This window comes from Mustela lutreola, chromosome 1 (genome assembly GCF_030435805.1).
Source record: "Mustela lutreola isolate mMusLut2 chromosome 1, mMusLut2.pri, whole genome shotgun sequence".
Classification (NCBI taxonomy): Eukaryota; Metazoa; Chordata; class Mammalia; order Carnivora; family Mustelidae; genus Mustela; species Mustela lutreola.
In genome coordinates, this window is record NC_081290.1 from 206,984,790 (window position 1) to 207,008,016 (window position 23,227).

The window sequence follows — 23,227 nt, forward strand, 5'->3', positions numbered from 1 at the left end:
CATTTATGCATTTTTGTCTTCTCCTAGGCATAAAGCCAAAGGCTAAAAGAGCAGAACACAAAAAGCTGAACCTGAATTATGTTCTAAACTCTGTTGAGTTTAATTTTACTTACAAAGCAGAATGTTGGTTTAAATTTGCTCCTTATAACCCTATAAAAATACCTAGTTTCTTGTTATCAGCCTCTAAATTGTGTTATCCATTTAGAAAGCTCCAATTTTAGGAGCATCATTCTAAATTACTAGTCAAGTGCTACACAATAAATACACATAATCTAAAATAGACCACAACAACAGAAGAAAGCAATTTTCCATAAATTTGACTGCAATATGGGGTTTGCAATTCCATGAACCTTATAACTTCAAAAGGCATAAAGGAAAAATTTTCATTTAAATGGGATACCATGAGGATGAGCACTTTAAAAGGTTGTTGTTTTGTAAAAGGGTAATAGAGATACACATTCTTGATATAAATTCAGAGAAAAGTTCAAATAACCTTTGGAATGGAACACACACACATCAAAAACTGAACAAAATGCCACTCACTCAGATACACACTAGTATCAAAACAATATTTTACTTGGATCAATAATGGATGCACTAGCAAAAATCAATAAACCTTTGATAATACATACCACTAAAACAAAGAGATGATAAAACTTACTATATGCCTTATGTTTCCTACTCAAGATTTTTTTTATATTAATGAATTCTTAAAAACTATGATTGGAAAACACTTCACGTAGATAAAAGACAAATCTAAAATACAAGTTTTTGCTATGGATTGTGAATTTTATTTGCAGAGATCATGCAAGGAATCTTAGCATACAATACTCACATCACTCAAATGTAATTGTTTAAAATCAAAAAAAGGAGGGACAGTAGGAGAGATTCTGGTAATGTTCTAGCTGTTGTCTTGAATTTAGTTTCATGGTGTTTTCACATTTGATTTTTCACTGAGTTATACACCTGTACACAAATATTTTGTGGAATTTTCTGTAGGTATATTGTATCTCAAGCTAAAAAAAAAAAAATCAAGAAAGAAGAAAAGAAGAGAAAGGAAGGAAGGGAGAGAGAGGAGGGAAGGAAGGAAGGAAGAATGGAAGGGAGGAGAGAAGGAAAGAAAAAAGTGAGGGATGGAGGGAGGGAGGAAGGAAGAGAGGGAAGAAGGAAAGAGAGAAAGAATTTGCATGCTAGGAGCTACATTTCCCATACTGGGGAATAATGTGCTAAAAGAAATTTGTGCTACAGTCATTTACTTAATTCAAATAAGATGTAACTTTATAAGGTTGCAGAATTTGGCAGCCCAGTTCATAGTGGAAACCACTTAACTGTCATTTATGCACAGACTTTGTTTGATATTTTCATACTTAAAAAGTCTCTGTCACTGAACAGTTGCAAACGCCATCGTATTAGGCGTGCTGTTTTCCTGTTTGGGGAAGCAGAATTTAGAAGTTAGTGGAGGGAAAAAAAAAATGCCTAGGGGTTCCATTAGCTTTGCATTTGAAAAACACATCAACACACAAACAAATTTTATCTCTGTAGTCCAAGTATCTGTGACTCAACTGTTTAAAATTTGTTTGGCATTAAGTTGGTGAAACACTAAGTGACCACTTACTACTAAAGGTGTTTTAGACCCTGCAGTTGGATCTGTAGGTTTTGTCTGTTACTAAGAAGCAGTTTTCCATGTAATTTTTCAAAGACAAAAGGTTAAGCAAAAATGACATATATTGTAAAATTGAAAGTAAAATGCACAGTCCTGATGTGCTCAAAGTCCATGCATTTAAATTCCTTTGTATGATAATTTATGGTGATCATGTCTTCAGACTGCACTATTAGCATACTCACCCCTAACCAGAAGTTCTGCCTCATCTGACACACTGTCTGCTGTGGTCTGTACCCTGCAGCCATATCTCCCAGCATGCATCAGAAGGATGTTCCTGATCATTAAATCTGCAGAGGATGCTTGCTGAAAGAGGGATGAAGTGCCAGTTTAAAATGTTGCAAATCTGCCTAGTTCAAGGTGGTTTAAGGGGAATTTTGTACATTCAGTCATAGGGCCTATTTTTGTCCTTACAATTTATATGACAACAATACAGAAATCAAACATGCCCTATTTTAAGAAAGACATGGAAGTTATGTTTTCAACAATTGCTAATAAAGAATTTGAACATTTAATATTTTATATAATGATTTAGCAGCTACCATATTTAAGAAATATTTAAATATCCATAAACATCCTATATTTAAAAGGAAAGGAAAAATAATCAGTGAGCCAAAATTATTGCTTTGACATTCTGAGACAGGCCTATACAGTGGCAAGACAATAGTTTTGAAAGGAATAGCAAATTGTGGAAATTATGAGAAAATAGCACTTAAAAGATTATCTTGTGCCACTTTATTAAATGATTGCTTTTGTAAGTACACTGTAGACAACAGGATGAGAGTGCACAGGTGAAAGATTGCTGGTCCCAAAGCCATGTGCCTTTACTTAACAAAGATTTATTCCTCCCATAACCACCACCATCAGGGAGTAAGGTCAGCCTGAATTTCTGTTAATCAATGTAGTTATAAAACACAAAGGATGTTCAAAACACTTGGTTTTTGTTGGGAGCAAGATGATTAGAACGTAGTTGAAGAACAACTGCAGTTAAAGAGATCAATAAGTACCAGGGAAAATGTCTTCTAGATATATCAGTTCATGGGATTAGTGATGATCGTAAACATTAGAATGTTGGGTGCAGGCTTTCATTACTTAATCTTGGCTTTCATTTACTCTATCCGAAAAGACAGATTTTTATGTGTGAGTGTGAACATCCAAATATTTGGAATCCACAACTCATAAGGTATTTTTTCAGATAATGATATAGCAAAACTCTAATATACTCTTCAGTTTTCATGTTGCAATCAAAAACAATTGGCTGGAATGAACACAGATGCATACAGTTTGAAATAACATTTTCAAAAAACTCAACACTTCTCTTTAACAGTTGTTGAGCATATGAAAGGATGTTTAGTGCAAGCCAAAGAGAAGCACTTCAAATTAGAGATCTTTTCTTTTTTATGGAATAGGTGAATTACCTTAAAAAAAAGGTGCATTTGTCTACTTAGAGGGCAGTATTCCAAAAATTATTTGAGTTTAGTTGCTTGCATTTATTTTGATATAGACCAATGGGTCATACAAAAATCATAAAAGTTAGAGAAATTTCTGGAAATTCTTTGGACTCTTTTCTCTTTCCTTAGAGTTTATTGGAAAATTTTGTGAAATCATTGAAGTTTTGGCCTCTCAAATTGTGTGTATTTATTTAAATGAAATGCTTAACCCTGTACTGTTTTAAACCACTTCTTTCTGGAATTTCACTTCTGTTTTTTTTTTTCCTTCTTTACATTAGTCTTATGATAGTAACTCTAAGAGTATTGAAGTTTTCTCTCATGAAATAATTGTTAAGACGTACTCTGGTTTAGTCATTTACAAGGGAAGGTTTCATGTTGAGAATGCATTAAAATGTCATAGCAATTATTTCAAATAATGTAATATTTATCCAGAGAATGTCCTATGCCACTAATTTCCTTAGGATAAGTTGGTACTCTTAAATTAATTTTCTCATCAATACTGGACTAAGTGTTTATTTCTTTCAAATCTGAAGAGGAAATTTATACTTTAAAACTCTTATTTAATATGGAAAACAAAAGCAAATTATAAGCTATAATTCACTTTCAAATTAACATAACCTAATACTTACAAGTTAGCTTTGATATATTTACCACTTTATGTGGTATGGGTCCATCTTAGGTGTGAAAATTTCTTTTTCCCCTTGGATTTCAAAGAAACTGTCCTAATAGGGTATTCAAATTAATCAGGAATCAATAGGCACACTCTGAACTCAGAATGGGGCCCATGTCTAATGGAAAATTCAAGGAGAGGTCCAAAAAATCAGAAGGGACTTTATTATTTCCAGAAATAATGCTTATGAAAGACTGTGCTTGCTGATTTTTGTTTTGTTGTTTTTTTATTGTCTTGTCTATTTTTCTCATATAAAAAACTGGCTGGGGTAGTTAAACAGTGGAAAATATGATTATAAGTCATTTTTCAGGCTCACATTTTTGAAAAATGTGATAAAAAATGTGATAAATGTGATAAATGATAAATGATAAAAATCACATTCTTAGGATTAAATAATTGATTGTCTTATTTTCCAGAACTTTTTCTTCCCAAATTATTGATTTCTTTTTGTCCTGGATAAAAGTCCTCAAACCTCTGTCCTCTCTGCTGAATTATAGTAAAAGAAAAACGTAATTGGATTAAGATGAGTCTTCACTGAAAATAACAAAAAGATTCAAGGAATTCAGGAGGGTGAGGTATAGATTATCTTTCCTATGCTGTCCTTTACTCGGTTCCTGCAATTACTAGTGTGCAATACTTTATTAACTGCCTGAAACTACATCACCATCTATCAGGAATAAAAAATCTGCAGCTCATTGCATTTCTGTCAATGTCAAGACTATCTGAGGAGTTGAAATAGTCTCATTTTGGCCTCATCCCTTCTCTTTTGGATTATACCTATGTTACATTTTTACAATTCTAAACAGGGGAGATTAAAAGTAAAATGAACGGATTGTGAACACTAAACCTAAATCACCCGTTCAGTAGATTCACTGATCTTTCAAGAGAAGTAATGAGAAGAACTCATGTGGGAACCCATTATACTTAATCTTGGTCCACAGTATGCAGTTCTTGAGAGAAAACCTCCACAATTTAGTGCACTTTTAAAGAAATGGTTACTTAACAACAGATGCTTGCTTTCTTAAGCTTAAACCTCATTTTCACTTTTTCTGTCTTAGGAGTTAGTTTCTCTTTTTTTGTTTGTTTGACACTTACTCTATATCCCGTCTTTTCTTTGCTGCTTTTCTGGCTTTATGAATAAATAGAGTTACATGTTGCTGCAAATGAACTTCCCCATAACCAGTACTTAACATAATGCTCCAAGCATTGTGCACCTAGCATGGTGCATGCCACATAGAGGGAGCTCAATAAATATTTGTTGAATGGTTGAATAAAATGAAGACTCTTTATGAAATAGGCTGTTAGATTTGTGATGGGCATAGCACAATGCAAAGACTACTCAAGTCACTATATTGTATACTGGAAACTAGTGTAACATTGTATATTAACTGTACTTCGATAAAAAAAGAACAAAGAAAGAAGCTATATGTTCACCACCTATGAGAGCAGTAACATGGCTAAGTCATTTACATCTCTTGGTCACAAAGTCTCACTAGAGCAGTTGCTAGATTATCGTTAATTTTTATTTATGGTTTTGAAATAAAACAGGAACTGTCATCTTTCTACTCAAGTCCAACTCTTTATTGGCTTTCACTTTGACTAAATGTCCTGTTCATCCAACATAAGACTGCTAGATTTCCTAAGAAATGGAAGAACATATAACTTTACTGTTCAAAGTGTTTGCTGGCTCCTATTACCTTGCAGATAAAGTCTAATCTCCTCACTCCAATATAGAAGGCTCCTCAGAACATGATACTGCCTCCTATGACAGAATCCTGTGCTTCTATAAACTTACTCTGAAATTTTCTCATCAATGGGACTACTTCCCATAATTCTGCCTGTTGTTCTATTGCAGATGCTCTTTATTCTTTCTTTCCCTGAGAAAATACTTTTGGACAGCTCAAATGCTTTCTCCTTGGTAAAGCCTTCCTGGATTTTCTGGACTAGGCTTCATTAGTTCTACCATTGTTTAGTTATGCTTCAAAAGCATTTTGCTCATGTCTCTGAAATAGCACCTGACATTCTTGGAAGTCACCCCCAAGGTCTACTATAGACAGTCTCAGAACTGAGCTTGGTGCTAAAGTAGCCAATGATCACTGGGTGAGCTGACAAAAATGCACGAATGACTTACTTTCTTCCTTCTCTGTGCCTGACATAACTCTTCTCTCCCCTCTTTTTTGCTTTCAAAGAAGTTAGGATGGGAAATGAGAAAAAGATTGTGGAAAAAGACAATGGGAAAGGGTACCTAAAGAATATATATAGATTTTAGGAAGACACAGAATTGTGTGAATTCCTGCTCTCCCATTTATAATTTTTTTATTAGCATATAATGTATTATTTGCCACTTATTAAATTTTTAAGTTGGGGAATTCCTGTATCATGTAGAACTTCTCTCACAGCAGCAATGTGATAATGCAAGTTAAGCCCATAGCAATATTTGGCACATAATAAGTTTTTGATATATGTTATCTGTTAAAGGGAACTATAATTACACTCTTAAATGAGACAAATCTTTAATTGGTATTCACTCCTTCAACAAATGTCTATCAATATTTTCCATAGATATAGTAAATTTTCTGGTTTTATATATATAGATATCTATCTATCTATCTATCTGGTTTTATATATATATTTTCTGGCTTTATATATATATGAGATTATAGAGAGGAGATTATATACATTATATATATGTAAGAGTAAGAGAGGAGATTATATATATATACACACATTATATATAATATACATTATATACATTATATATATGTAAGAGTAAGAGAGGAGATCATATATATATGTATGAGATTATAGAGAGGCGATTATATACATTATATATATATATATAAAATATATTCAGGTCTTCTGAATACATATATATATATATATATGTATGAGATTATAGAGAGGCGATTATATACATTATATATATAAAATATATTCAGGTCTTCTGAATATATTTTATATATATAATGTATATAATCGCCTCTCTATAATCTCATACATACATATATGTATGTGTGTGTGTGTGTGTGTGTGTCTGTGTGTGTAAAATCTCCTCTCTTACTCTCTTATAAGGAAACTACTGCATTCAGAATAAGAAGACCTCAATTCTAGCCTTAGTTTAGCAATTTCCTGGCCCTACAACTCTGGGAGACTCACTCTATTGGAATAATAACAACTGCACTGTCTCTTTCATGAGGGAAATCAAGTGAAACAAAGTACATACGTACATACATACATGAACTATTGGGAAATGCTTCAAAAGTGTATAATACTCTTAAAGCATTTTTTTTTCAGCAGGATTTAGCAGATTTCTGTGCACATACTAAGCACTCTGAGAATGTTCAAGGAATGAATCATCTAAACAAGATAGCTGAAATTGAGTATTCTTGTAAACAGGGCTCATGCTGAATGGCTCAGTCAGAAGCCTATGGGGATGGCAGTTTCTGTGCCTTCCTTTAGGGTTTATTTAATTTTCTCAAGGGGCTCACATAGGGTATTTCCAGCACTCCTATCCCCTAACAGACATACAAATCTTCTCTACATTTGCAGAGACATACATTCTTCTCTACAAAGCAAAAGTAAGATAGCATATAAATTCTGTGTGATGTGGTTTTAAAAATATTTTCTAACATAAAAAAAAACTAGGTGTCAGGTATGAGACATGGATTATTAGATATTATCAATGTTATTGGCATAAACTCTTGAATATTTAACAGATTTCCCTGGCATAGTATTTCTTTTTCCTTGAGGATGATTTGTTTCAAATACCCTATCATGATAAGTTATAAAAAGAAAAATATATATTATTTCCCATTTTTTTCCCTTAAGCCTTTATATAATAGGGTTTACATTCATGATGGTATGGGTTTTGTTATATTTTTAAAGAAAGCTGATATTAAATTGCATGCCTGAAATAGAAAAATTAATTGCTACTAGTGAAAAAATACTAGACAAAATACTATTTGACAAAAATATTTATGTCTAAAATGATGAAATAGTCAGTGAATCCAACAAGTGAAGACTAAAAATAGGTTAAAATGGCTCTCATATCCCATTACTATGAATTTGGTATTTAATTTCCAATACCCATTCAAATAATATACTTTTAAGTATTAAGAAAAATGCAAAAAAGCTTTACTTGATGACATAAATTAAAGATGAATGAGTTGAAACTCTTTGATGAACTCAGAATAGCCAGATACCCAAGCTGGATCACTTAGCATTATAAGCACAAAGTCATAAATTCATGGAATAGGTCCACTATCTTGGTTAAAATGAAGATTAGACATTAGGAAGCAGCTCAAAGCAAGAATATACAAGACAAGTTACAATTAAATTTTAGTATAACAAATTTAAAAATAAAAATGTCAAGTCATATTTATTTCCTCAATGATAAAATTGGATATATGAAGAATAATGAATGAATGACAAAGTGATGTGTGTATCACATTAGTGTTCCTCCTTTCCCAAGTAGACATATAGGGCTGGAGAATGTGATATTTAATATGTCAGTCAATGTCAGACTTAGGTGGTGAGTTTATTCCCTAATTCTTGAAAAATGTCTTTGGTCTGAACATATGTGCATTGACTCTCTTTTCCCAAGCAATCAGGTAAAAGGGCATTCCTTTATTTATGATTGACATAAATGATCAAGATAAAAGGATCATGCTATACACTGTATGTGGACCCCAGCCCCCCCACACCCAATTCACATATTGAAATCTAATCTCCAATATGATGTGGTATTTGGAGGTGAGGTGTTTGGGTGGTATAGTATGAGTGGGAGTAGTGCCATTATGAAAGAGACCCTAAAGTGTTCTCTTACCCCTTCTATCATGTGAAGATACAATGAGAAGATGACCATCTGTCACCAGACTGAATCTGTCAGTGCCTTGATTTTGGACTTCCCAGACTCCAAAATTGTGAGAAATAAATTTCTGTTGTGCATAAGCCACCCATTTTATGGTATTCTGTTATAAGTTGCCTTGATAGACTTAAATAAGCCCTAATGCTGATAGTGTCATTTCTATACTAATCTAGCACCTCTAAGTTAAAAGAGGCATGAAATAGACAAAGTCATATAGGTTATCAGTCTATACTTTCTTGAACTTACTCTTGACTCCTTCCAACTGTTGCTAAAGTTTACCTTATATACCTGCTAAGAAAATCTGTTATATCCTCCTTTTATTGTTTATGCAATTATCTCTGATTAATTCAACTGATATTTATTTCTGTGGGCTATGCTAAACTTTGCTTTATATATATATATATATATATATATATACTCTGCACTTGAATGTCTAGTTTAATGTAAGTTTGATTGAAAAAAAAAAACACAAGAAGAGAGTGTGGAGTATCTTTCCTCATATTTGCAGCTAGGTTTGAAATAAATGTGAATAAGAGAAATAGGTATGTTACCTGATAAGTACAATACTCAGGATCCAAAGAAAGATATTTTCTCTTTCTGTGTGCTTCATATAGTAGTAACAATCATCTCATGAATACTGATTTCTAAATTTAGGTTTCTAATAGTAGTTTTCAAACCAGCTACTTATATCCTCCATGTTATCCCCTGTCTCTCGCCCTTACCCATCTGACATACCATTGCTAGATCTGTCCTTCTTTAAGACTAATTTTATTTACGATTACAAAATCTTTACTGTCTATCTTTACTTATGGCCTATAAGGTGGCCCAACTTCTTAATGAGCATTTAAGGCTGGACTCAACCTACCCTGTCTCTCACTATAATGGAAAATATACTCTCTGCATCTTTCCTCAAGTGGTTCCTCAGTAACTGCGAAAGTCTCCATATCCTACCTCCTATGTTAAAGACTTTTAAAAATCTTATTATTATTATTATTTTTTTTAAAAGACTTAACTGACCACTAGGACTGATTACATAATTTATGCACCCCACTGTAAAGTGAAAACACAGATCCCCTTGTCCAAAAATGATTAAGAATGTCAAATTGGTGTCAAGTGAAGCACTACACCAAGCACAAGACTCTTCTCAGTGTGGGGTTCTGTATATGAACACTCCAAGCCACACTGATATTGCCTGTGGTCTCCTGGAGTACATGCACATATTCTGTGAGGTGGTGCTCTTTGGAATAAATACGAAAGAGCAGGCATACATCTCTTTATAAATTGTACAATGTCTATATTTTCTCTACCTTAATGTTTGTATCTTTCTTTTTCAAAGTGAATTCTAGGGCAGCCTGCGTGGTTCAATCAGTTGAGTGTTTGTCTTGAATCATGAACTCAGAGTCATGACATTAAGCCCTACCTGGGGCTTCTCACCAAGCATGGATTCTGCTTAGGATTGTCTCCCTCTCTCCCACCTCTCCTCACTCATTCTCTTTTTCTCTCTCTCTCTCAAATAAATAAATAAATAAATAAATAAATAAAGTATTTGAAAAAAATTAAAAAAAAAATAAAGTAAACCTTTCTCCCAATGGGGGCTCAGATTCATAAGCCCAAGAACAAGATTTGCATGCTCTACCTACTAAGCTACCCAGATATCCTTGTATCTTCTTTTCTACTCTATGTTGACTCAAGCTTTTTCTCAATGTATGTTGCATTAAAAAATAGAAATAGAAGAAATTACATCTTCTTAAGTCTTTCATTAAAAATTCAGTGATGTAAAAAGTTGTTAATAATCAAGATAGAGAATAAATGTTTTTTCTCTAAATTACACCATTGTCTAGTAATGGAATAATTTTAACTATCACTCACTGAGCTTATGCTTCTTAAATTACCTCTCATTGATGTTACATAAGGACAAAAAAATAGTCAGGAAACATTTTGTTCATTCATGCACTAATATGTGCTTTGTAAACAACTAGCAATGGCATGACCACTAGGAAAGCTCCAGAATTGTAAAACTTTATAGTAGGTATATATTTTATTTTATGAGAGCTCATGGCACATGTACCATTATAAAATTATTCATTCATTCACTTATCATTTGTTAGAGTATCTATTTTGTCTAAATAGGAAATTGCAAATACTTGGCACATTTGAAAGTATACCCTTCCTTACTCATAGTTAATATGCCTGAGCTTTGACCTAACGTATTCATCCTGTTCAACAGAGAGCTTCAGTTGACTGGAGTTGTTACAAGAGATAAAATCTGTCGTATCTGAACTGCACAGGCTACAAGATAAAAGAAAAATTATACCTTTGAGAAACTCACAATGCAGTGTGAGTGGCAGAAAACTAGCTATAATACAATGTGATATGTTAAAGTAGTAAATAGTATAAAAAAAGCTTTGCTGGGTGTCTGGGTGACTTAGTCAGTCGAGCATCAGACTCTTGATTTTGGCTCAGTTGATGATCTCAGGGTCATGAGATCATGCCCCTCATCAGGTTCCACACTCAGCAGAGTCTGCTTGTCCCTGGAGTTGCTCCACCTGCTTTCTCTCTCAAATAAATAAATAAATAAAATCTTTTTTAAAAAATCACTGCAAAATATACCAATATTAGCATGGAAATACAGTTAAAAAATCATTGGTTAACCAATTCCTACAGCAGTTGAGAAAACTGAGGGCTAAAAGGTGTAGGTGACTTGTTCAAGGGCAAGTTAAGTGAGAAGATAGAAGAGCTTTGGGCACCTGACTCTCATCAAGACTACTTTTATTCTACTATTCTGCCTGTAAAACTAATCCTTATTTTGCTTAGACCTGTAGTCAATTTGATTCAACAGTATTAAAGCAAAATTTGGCAGGTGTGTCAAAATAAAATGTTTTCATTTTATAGTAACAACCATGAAAGTATTAGAAATTAGCTTTCCAAATAAACTACAGAAATATTCTGAGAGCTCATTCTTTTATGACTGTCTTTCATCTGCCATATCTAGACATGAAATGTTATATCTCCCTTTAAAATATCATAATCATCTTTCCGATAATACATATGACCCATCAACCTCATTTGTTCATGGCTTTTTCACCTTTCTGTGACTATTAATCCAGCATTGGGAGAATCGTCTATATGTGAACCACAAATGACTTAAAAAAAAAAGCCATTGACAGTTTATACTGTTGCATCTTTAGTTGAAGGAGAATTGACAACACTTGACTTCAAAGTTCAGAATTTAGACAGATCAATATTTTACTGATACATCAATGTTTCTGTTCTTTTTTCTAGTCTCACAATATTCTCGATTTATCCTGTAAGATTAACACTATTTTGTTATACCATCACATACAGAATAAATTTAGTTTCATTCTGCTACTGATTTTATACTGCAACATAGTCAATATCTGCATGCAAGTCTAGTCCCATTCTGGTTATGGGAAGAGTGATCGGATAGCCATCTGTGGGATTTCTATGCTTTCCCCAAAATCAGCAAATCCCCGGCAGAGAGACTATAGTAGTTCTCATCCCACTCATCAGTTAGGACTAGCATTTAACTGATATTGTTATAAAGTCTTAAAATGTCAGGCATATGGTTGATCACTCTGTTTCATTATTTTCACACAAAACTTTAGGAATGAGTCTGGAATGAGGCCACTTTGTTTGCATCTTTTTGTTTTACTTAGGTCATTTAGATGCAATTAACTTATCATCCTGGGTCTCTGGCATAATGGGGAAGGCCAGGGAGATTAATACTGCATCTAGAAGACTAAACCAAAAGAGATCTACCTGATCTAATCTACTGTTTCTGTTTCTCTCTTTTCCCTGTCATTGGTTAATGACCCATTTGTTTATGATCTTAACTATTACTCCTCCTGGGGCATGGATTCTACTCCTGCCTTTGGATCCCCAACATCTCTCAAAAGTACAATATCAGTGAATAATTGGAATAAAGCTTTAATGCTCCATATATGAATTAAATTTAATATCTTGAGATTCTCCTCACTTCTGCCCTGCTCTTGTTTATTCTTTCCCATTAATTATTCCTTTTCTCTTTCAGCAAGAAATTGAATTAATTGGTGTTTAAAATTTTCACTGAGTCCATGTGAGACCTACTCTATTTTAATATGGTTAACCATGATACTTACTGTATCAAAACTCTCACAATCTATTTTATACTACACTGGTGTTTTCTATGCTTTGTGGTGACACCTTTTCCATATAATGTTGCTCAAAGAACTTACTAGGCCTAGGACTTAGCCTCTTGTTTACTGTGGTAGATTAAAGATGTTCACATAGATTTTTCTACTTGTTCTATTGAGAGGTAAATTCTAATTTCATAGTCCCCAAATCTGGTCTGGTATCAGTGACTTTTTGATTTAATAGAATAGGAAGAAATGATGTCTTGGAAATTCTGTGGCAATATCATAAAAAGATGTGCAACTTCTTCCTAGACCCCCTGGAACTTTTTTTTTTTTTTAATTCCCCTGGGGAAAACCAGCTATCATTTAAAAAGTCAGACTCTCCTGATGCTGTCATCCTACATAAAAAGGTTAAGCTATTTATGTGGAGAGATTTCATGGAGAAAGAAATCCAGAAATTCCAAGTTCTAACCATTCTAACCCAGCCACCAGACTTGTAAGACAAAAATATAAAATAAAATCATCTTAGGCATTCTAGCCCTGGCAGAACTGGGAATCCATCTAACAGCCAGAATGGAGGTTTAAGGAACGTAGTATATACTGACCCAAGCAGACCATCTCCAGCCACTTGACTACCCTAGCTGAAGGCTCAGCCATTGTGGAAAAGATTCAAGTCATCCTTCGGTTTCAGGTCATCCTTGCTGTTAAGTAACAGCAAATTCCTGATATCCTGACCCACAAAATGGTGAGCAGCACTAAATAGTTGTCTGTTTATAACACTAAGTTTTGGAGTGCCTCGTTGTACAACAGTGAATAACATAAAATAATTTTGTACCTATAAGTGGGTGCTGTTGTAACTCAAGTCTAAACATGTGGCATTGGCTTTGGGGTTATTTTCAGAGGCCATGAGGACAATATTAATGGCAGCTGGGAGGATCTCAAGGAGACTAGTGATAAAGACTTGAAAAGCAGTGAGGAAACTATTATAGGACACTGAAGAGAAGATGAACCATCATGCAGTGGTGGAAAAGTTAGGCAATACAGTCATCTGAGATGATGTGAACAACACACATTATTCAAAGTGAACACACTTTGAAATTGCTTAAGGAACTATTTTTAGGAAGAAAACTAAAAGTACCAACAGGTTACTTTTAGCTATATAAAGTAAGGTATGAATACAGAAAAATGAACCAAAAAGAGAGAATCACTCATTTTGAAACAGAATACTAAGGAAATCTGAAGGAGCCAGAACTATAGATTCAAAAATAAAACACTTCTCATCTCCAGTCTCACCAAATGGTATGAGACTAGCAGAATAAGAAATGGCCTTGGCAGACATCAATACAGGGTGCTACAAGAAAAGCATGTCTCAAGGTAAAGACCAAGGTATGTGGGCATAAGACCTTTTGTTTATACTAGAATATTTTTCCACAGTAAACAGACCCCCAGTCCAAGACAGGGATGAACCCAAAGAAACTTGGTGGAGGCCGGGAAAACATTGAGAAGATGACAAATGGAGGCTGGAACAAACGTATTTGATTATGAACTGGCAGAAAAATTAGCAAAGCCATTGCCTGTGGTAATGTGGAAGATACAAAAAAGTTCCTAATGAAATTATGGATTGAATTAAGATGATTTATAAGGAAAATGAGTATTAAAAGTATTAACTGCCTGACTTCTTTTAGTTACCTGTGATAATATATAAGAGAAGTGACTTGAGCTAAAAAAAGATCATCCCCAGGGAGAAGTTAGAGGAAATATTTCAAACCCAGAACTTGCTGGTTTGAAAAATAAGCTTAATTTTTATTTCATATTCTTGAGCTATAAATGGATGGAAAAAAGAAAAGACCTTTGAATCCACTGAGTAAATATCACCCTAAAAGCCTTTTTAACTATATTTTGATCTTGTGAGTATCAACCATAATTGGAATTCATTTAAAAAAAAATACAGATGATGGCTGCATAGTATTCCATTGTGTATATATACCACATCTTCTTGATCCATTCATCTGTTGATGGACATCTAGGTTCTTTCCATAGTTTGGCTATTGTGGACATTGCTGCTATAAACATTCGGGTGCACGTGCCCCTTTGGATCACTACGTTTGTATCTTTAGGGTAAATACCCAATAGTGCAATTGCTGGGTCATAGGGCAGTTCTATTTTCAACAAAAGAAATGAAATCTTGCTATTTGCGACAACATGGATGGAAATAGAGCGTATCATGCTTAGCGAAATAAGTCAAGCAGAGAAAGACAACTATCATATGATCTCCCTGATATGAGGAAGTGGTGATGCAACATGGGGGCTTAAGTGGGTAGGAGAAGAATCAATGAAACAAGATGGGATTGGGAGGGAGACAAACCATAAGTGACTCTTAATCTCACAAAACAAACTGAGGGTTGCTGGGGGGAGGGGGTTTGGGAGAAGGGGGTGGGATTATGGACATTGGGGAGGGTATGTGCTTTGGTGAGTGCTGTGAAGTGTGTAAACCTGGTGATTCACAGACCTGTACCCCTGGGGATAAAAATATATGTTTATAAAAAAAATACAGATGATATTCAATTCACTATATCCAGTGTCTAGCCCAGTGTCTGGCACATAGAAGCCTCTTCACATATATTGGAAAAATATGGCTTGTTATGAAATGATTGCTATGGAATGTGTTGACAGTTTGAAAGAAAAAAATGAGCAAGAAGAGTGGAGAAACTTTAAACCTAAACTTGTTGCAAAAATATAATATTCCAAATGGAGTAATTAATTTTATATAAGAATTTCTAAAGATGAATTTGCCAGTTAAATACATAGCTGTTTCAAGTTTTCCTTCAAAATTCAAATTTTTCAGGTATTCATATCCTATTTGTAATATTATTAAGTATTTTAATAAGTATAATCTTCAATAAGCAGCTGTATTATTTCAACTATTGGCTTCATGAACAACTACTATTCTTTTCCTAGCTTAATTTGATAGTTACTAATGTTTAGGAACAAGATTCTGACTGAAAAATACTTCACTGTAAAAGAAAGCAATCTGTTTAAGCACTGTCCTTCACAGTCATGAAGATTCTTCTCATCACATCAAAAATACTTAGAATTTAGGGAATTTAAACACATCAATGTCAGAAAAGACTAACTGTTCAAACTATTGCTTAGACTGTGAGCTACAACAGCAATCTTTCAATGAAGATTCAAACAGAAGAATAGTTCTGTTAAAAGAAAAGGTCAAATTGAGTAAATGTATCAATCAAAAGCCAAGTATGAAAAGTTCAAGGTCGAGGACTCAGTCAAATTCAACTGACATTTTGAAAGCTAGCCAAGACATTTTATCACAGAAAACTCATTTTTAATAATAAGGATTTGTACTTACTTAACATATAAAAATCAGAGTTTACTCAAAATCTTAAAAATCATCATATTTTCCTACTTATCTCTCTTCTTTAGCTATATTATACCGCTTCTGATATTTCAAGGAATATTTACAAGACTCTTCAAAACTTCACACCTGTGAACTGATAGAAAAACCAATAATCATATATGCATATATATTTTGTTCTAAGATTTAATGTTACTAGGGCTTATATTTTTCATTATATGTGTCTTCGTGTGTGTGTATGTATGTGTGCATTTATGCTAGTAAAAAAAATAAGACATGTTGATCCCTTTTCAAGAAAAAAGGACATTGTTCCATTTTCTAAGATTATTGTTGCTTTTAGAGGAAATCTTTATTTAGCTTTAGAGGAAATTTCAATTTTGTGTCAAAGTATTATACACATATAAATATATTCTTAGCCATAGCAAAAAATTCAGATTTGAGATTATTTTTCCGTTTTGGAACTCTTTAAGCATAAAGATTTGTCTGATTCTAAGAACATCAGTAGAGTTTGAGGTATCTTCCATTAATCGAGTAGGTATGCAATATTTAAAAAGGAAAATGTGATTTTTGAAGCTATCAATGTTCCCTCCTGAAAAAATGGTTAATGTGCATTAACATTTTAAAAAATTATTTCACTGTTATTGGATACCATATCTGGAGACTTTTTTGGATTTTGGTCTTTGAAAATCACAGAACCTCAAAATTAGGTAGATCATTAGGAGTCATTGACTCTAAATTTTATCTTTGAAGATGAAGACTCAGAGAGGTGACATTACTCATCCAGTGTAATACAGCTAAGTAGGGACAAAGCTGGGCCCACATCAAAAACTCTTGAAACCCTCTTCCAACCTGATCTACCAATATTTTATTATATAATGATGTCGAGTAGCATAATTTGAAATCCTATCATTACTGTGAAAATTCTGAAGCATCTATTTAAAATAAAAATAGTTTATTATTTTACCCTGCAATTCATTCTTGGAAATCTATGCCATAGAAAGAAAATTATTAACATATATAGATACAGAGGGTTAGAAATGTTTCCTGTATCATTCTTCATATATGTCTCAAAACAGAAAACAAAGTTAATATTTATTAATAGGGAAATAGCTAAATAAATTGAGGTATACTCTACTGTGGACTATAATATACACCTATTGAAAAGAATGAATTAGATATATATCAAATAGCATGAAGAATTTTCAGCAATTTTGAATAAGAGTAATGGGACACAGAACAAAGATTTAAAATATGTTTTAATTTAAAAACTAATAAAAATATTCCTGAACATATATAATTTGTATAAGGTCACAATAAGACAGAGGAAAATATAAGAAGTATAATATTAGGATATTAACAGGCTTAACTAGGTATGCCTTCTCAAGGCATCTGTTAACAGAGTCCTCATATTTTCTTTTGCTCAATGTCAGACTGGTCTAGCACTATGGTTGTATGTTAGCATCTATAGCTGTGTTATGTTCATCTTCATGTGATCCATAGCTCTCCATATATTCTTTAAAAAGTGTCTTTGCATATTTAATCTTAGGAAAACTGCTTCAATATTGTCTTGGTATTATCTGCTCTCCATGTTGCTCAATCCAGCATAATTGTGTAAATGCTGGCAGCTACATTCAAACCTCAAAAGCATACTACCTTGCTTTTAACATTAATAAATAGTAGTGGGGGGCGTCTGGGTGGCTTGGTTGATTAAGTGGCTCTCTTGGGCTCAGGTCATAGAGCTAGCAGAGAGTCTGCTTCTCCCTCTACCTCTGCATCTCCCCTGTGGTGTTCACTCTCTCTCTCTCAAATAAATAAATAAAATCTTTAAAAAAATTAGAACTACTGGTGGGTAACATTGATGACATAGTATATGTAAAACATGCGATAATAGATGAGACTTCAATGGCTGGTTAAGAATTTCTAGACACATGGAAGATAACATTTTATAACTGTTGTTCAGATCTTCAGATTTGACTAGAGCTTATTTGAATTGAATTTGAATGAATCTTCTGGTATATTAAGCCATTCAGTTGAATTGACTTTTCACGTCCCTTTGATTTCATGTATTAAGATTATAATAATTACTAAATAAGAAATTCTTGGAGGATTTCCTGAATAACTTTCATGGTATTTATGGTACTCTTTGGTGTTACCAGCTAAAAATTATCCTCATGAAAAGTTAATTTTCTGCTATTATGTTCACAGATGGACCCTTCATCTTTGAGTAGAACTTCAACAAAACTTTCTAATGTGCATTATACTAATTATAAATTTTGTCAGGTTTTGCATTTCTTAATATACCTTAGTCATCTTTGTTTTTGTCTTCAAATATATTTTAGAAGTTCCCTATTGATATATTTCATATAAAACAATTATTGAACGTATAAATTGAAAATGATATGAAATTGAACTAGTTAATTTTTTCATCTTTACTGTTTTCCTTGGATTAGTCTACTGTTATTATTGTTTTATAGGATAAGCTCTTCATTTAATTCTAGATAGTGAGCAGTTTTATAAATATTCCCGTTCTCTTCAGTAGTTTAAGCTGTAGCAAAATCAGTGATAACAAAATATTATGATGCCAACCATTCGTTAATGAGAAACAACTAGAAATGTTGGCCGAAACAGCCTATGAATTTATTTTGGGTTTGGAATATTCAGTGTGTCCCTCTTTTTAGATATATTTATAATCTTTTAATCATTCATTAATAATAAATATGCTTTTGTTCTTATCAAAATATAACTAAAGCGCAAAAGTCACTACAACCAATTTTTGAAGAGATACTTAACATGGATTATTTTAGGATAGATAAAGTAGCATATATTGTAAATATCTTCAGAATATGCTATGTTTCTGAAATGCCAATTAATTCATTTTTAATTAAACAACTAATCTTTTTCTGTTAATTTCTTTTTTCTAACTGTTGCCTATTTTCTATTAACAGGTAAAGGGTTAAAATTTCCCAATATTTTAAAAAGTAGAATACAAGGCATATAAAACAGAAAAAATGACTTTCTATAGCCACATCAAGCACTTTGACTGGCTTAGTTCAATAAAGATGAATCAATTCAGATAGTGACTACATACAGCAGTTGATATAGTTTGTGTTGGTGGTGACAGCATATGTTATTTTAGTGTTGTGCAAATGATTGTTCCCTAATGCTCATTTTCCCCCTACATAATATCACATATATAATTTAGCTTTTTGTTTTATCTTAAAAAATGATACCATAGTTGAAGTTAAGGATCACTTGGACCTGATAATTATTAGACTGTGGGGTAGACTGTTGCAGTAATGGCCCCAAAGTTTTTCATGACTTCTTGGATCCACACCCCTAGGCAACCCTCTCCCATACTCACTGCACCTCACAAAGTGAGTTGCATTTGTGAATAAGACATTAGCAAACCTGGAACCAACCGATGTTTGCAATGTGCATGTGCATTGGAGACTGCTATTTTGGACCCTATAACAACCATGTGGCATAACCTGGGCTAGCCTGCTATAGGGTGGGAGACCACTTAGAGCACACACATAACATCCTAGCTGTCTTTCCCTCAGACAACTCCTAGTGGACCCGATATCTGACTGCAGATGCATATAAAAGCCCACATGAGAAGAGGAGAAAAAACAACCAAGCCCCGCACAAATTACTGATCCATAGAATTGGGTCATAAATTGTGTGAAATTCTTTTTGCAGCAAAAGCTAACAAAACAAATATTGGAACTGTAATTGAGTGAGACTTTTGTGGATCTTGGGAAGGGGGTTGCAACTTGAAGAAATGTAAAAAATTGTGGCCAGAGGACAGATGATTAGTAGATTGCAAAAATACCGCAATACTTTGCAGTTCTTCCCAGCAAACATTTCCTTCCTTACTCTTTGGATCTGATAAGGCCTTATAATCGAATGTGACAGAGTGATGTTGAACAAGTCCTGAGCCTCAGCCTAAGGGATCATGATGCTTCTGCTCTCAGACCTTGGAACTGTGAGTCCTCTATGTGAACAACCCTGGGGTAGCCTGTTGGATGGTAAGAAACACATGGTCCATTTGCCTAGTGGCGAGCTAATCCATTAACATTAGTGCCTCAAAGCTGACTAGCAAGTGACTACAGATGCATGAATGATTCCTGCTGAGACCATGAACTTAGCTCTAACTGCTATTCTATAAAATCACGAGCTAAATAAATGATGGTTTGAAGTTACTAAGTTTTTGAGTGAATTATTTTGCAGCAAAAACTAATAAAAATAATACTGTTATGCTGAAAATAAATAAAAACAAAACCTAATACAAACTATGTTTGTTTAATGTTCACCTCTGTATGCTTAGGATAACTAGCCCCGAATTACCTTCTCATAGTTACAGGAAACAAAAGGAAATATGTACAAAAAATATTCATTGATACTTAAACTGTGAAATATTCTCTAATGGCATTTATGTATCAATGTCTAAAATATAAAAATAAACATATCAAAGGATTATTCCAGTCAGAATTTTGGTACGAGACAGAATGTAGCAATCAGGTACCCCCCCACACTCCACCCCCAATCCAGGCAACCCCCATCCCCCCAATAAAAAAAGTTAGCTAACAAAAAGTGATTTTTAATGTCTGTTGCTTGAATACTCTTAAATAGAAACATCTTATTGAAATGCTTGCATCTGTAACATTAACTAAACCTATTTTAAACAATAAAGACTTTGCAGTAGACTGTTTAGAATCATTACAGTGTGATGGAAGTTAGCAAAGTATGTCACAGGTCTCTTACTTCAAGAAAACCAGTCTTTCAGTTTTCCTTACTACTTACATGATGGATAATGGCAATTAGACAGTGGATTTCAGAAATGCTTGTGTAAAATACCATCACTATATTTAATAAGTATTTTAAAACAAATTTATCAGTATGCTTTATTTGTGAGGCTATAAGAAGTTAAAAAAGATAAACAATAGTTTCAATTAGGCATATTAGTAAGAAATCCTTGAACTGTTTAGTACAATCTTATATCTTCACATGCTAATGGTTTCTAAATTATTTTAGCTAATTTTGCTTCAAGATAGTTCTTTTGGTTTTGCAGATGTGTAAGGTATATGACAAGATATTTAGAAATTATCAGTTAGATTATGACCTTACCTTACTAGTTGCTTAAATAAACTTTAGTATTATCCTTAATAATAAATTCAGTTGAACATTAAGTCTTTCTGCCAATGATTTACTTGGTTAATTCAAATTTCCCTTTCATAGTTTACTTCTCTCAATAGTACAAAGTGTCAATACTATAGCACTTACCACATTAAATAGTTATTTCAATATCTGTATTGATTAGCATTCTAAAAGAAAGATCACACTTTAATGAACCATGTATTTCCTGCCATAAGGTAGTACTATACATATCGCATGTAACCATTAAGTTTTTGTCAAGTGAGAAACTGTACTAAAATTTTCCATGATATTGGTATTTTTTTTTTTTTGGTATATTCCTTTTGTTTGTTTGTTTTTGGTATGGTAGTTTAACAAATGAGCAGAGAAATGAGGAAGTCACTATATATGAGCATAAAATTATAGTTGTTTATATAATAACTAATTTAGCAAATGTTTAGCAAATAATCTACCAGACATGATACCAAGTGCTCAAAAATGGTTAAGAAGATAGATATGATTCCTGTCCTCAAAAATATATAATTTAGTAAAGGAATAAATGTGGATGGAAGCAGAAATTCTTATTTTATTCTGTTTTCTTTAATTGTTTTATATTTTTATAATTGTTTCTAGAATAACAAGCAGTCTCCTTTAAAAAATCACATACGGCTTCTCAGGAATTATCTCAATGACCCTGAATATTGAATCTTAACAATGCAGTAGTTAATTTCTTTTTTTATATACTCCATAGAAAGCTTTAAACATCATGTAAATTTATGTAAAACACATACACTTATGCTAAGAAACATATAATTTATCCCTGGACTTAATTTGGAAAAATCTGGCACCTTAAATTTTACTAGGAATATGTAACTTGCATTAATTGGAACCAAGAAAAATCATGACCATTTATTTAACTTTAAAAGGTGATATGAGCAGTTTTCTCTAAAGTGAAATTTCTATAGTAATTATTAGATGAGGTTTGCCTTAACTGTAAGATCACTATTCATTATTATGTTTTGGTATACAAAACCCCAGTATCTTTCTGATTTTCCTCATGCTCAGTCCCTACCTGGAATGTCTCCTCCCCTTTTGCTTCTTCTCCCTGCTTTTCTTTTTTTCTTTTTTCAAGATTTTATTTATTTATTTGACAGACAGAGATCACAAGTAGGCAGAGAGGCAGGCAGAGAGAGAGGAAGGGAAGCAGGCTCCCTGCGGAGCAGAGAGCCCGACACCGGGCTCTATCCCAGGACCCTAGGATCATGACCTGAGCTGAAGGCAGAGGCGTTAACCCACTTAACCACCCAGGTGCCCCTCTCCCTGCTTTTCTGCAATACTTGTATTCTCCTGTAAGACTAGTTTAGGCACCCCCTGCTCAGTGGGAAATGTGCTTCTTCCTCTCCCTCTGCCTCTCTCCCTCCTCTTGCTCTCTCTCAATCTCTGAAATAAATAAACAAAATCTTAAAAAAAAAAAAAAAAGCTAGGCTCAGGTATTATTTAGTTGGAAAATCTCCTTTGCTTCTACAGGTCGGGTAATGTTTAACAGACTGAATTCCCTCAACACACTTCTTCCATTGCTCTTGCCACACAGCAGCAGCTTATATGCCTTCTCCTCTATTAAGACTATTCTCCTCAAAGGCCCTGCTCTATCTCAGTTGTGTTCATATACCTCCCATAGTGTGTTTGTTATTGATTACTATAGAATCCTCAGTTTCTGGACAGGTGCCTAGTGTGCAGGTGCTTAACAACTCTTTGTGGAACTGAGATAAATTCAGAATTCATCTACTGTACACTGATAAAATACTCTATAGAGCCATTAATTCTTTGTTAAAGATAAAGGTGTTGTGATCTCCAAATTCTCTAAGTTGATCTTTTCCATTTCTTTTATATAAGGGATATCAGATGAAGAAAGGAAGTGAATAATAATAGCTCAATAGTTA

General features: G+C 33.5%; 1 protein-coding gene across 1 annotated transcript in view; it reads right to left on the minus strand.

Moving 5' to 3' along the window:
* Positions 1-23,227, minus strand: part of CNTN5 (contactin 5) — a 1,361,366-nt gene that overhangs the window by 125,734 nt on the left and 1,212,405 nt on the right. The window contains exon 16 of the mRNA XM_059185809.1: positions 1,846-1,966. Coding sequence (XP_059041792.1) covers positions 1,846-1,966 — 121 coding nt within the window. The remainder of the gene's footprint in view (positions 1-1,845; positions 1,967-23,227) is intronic.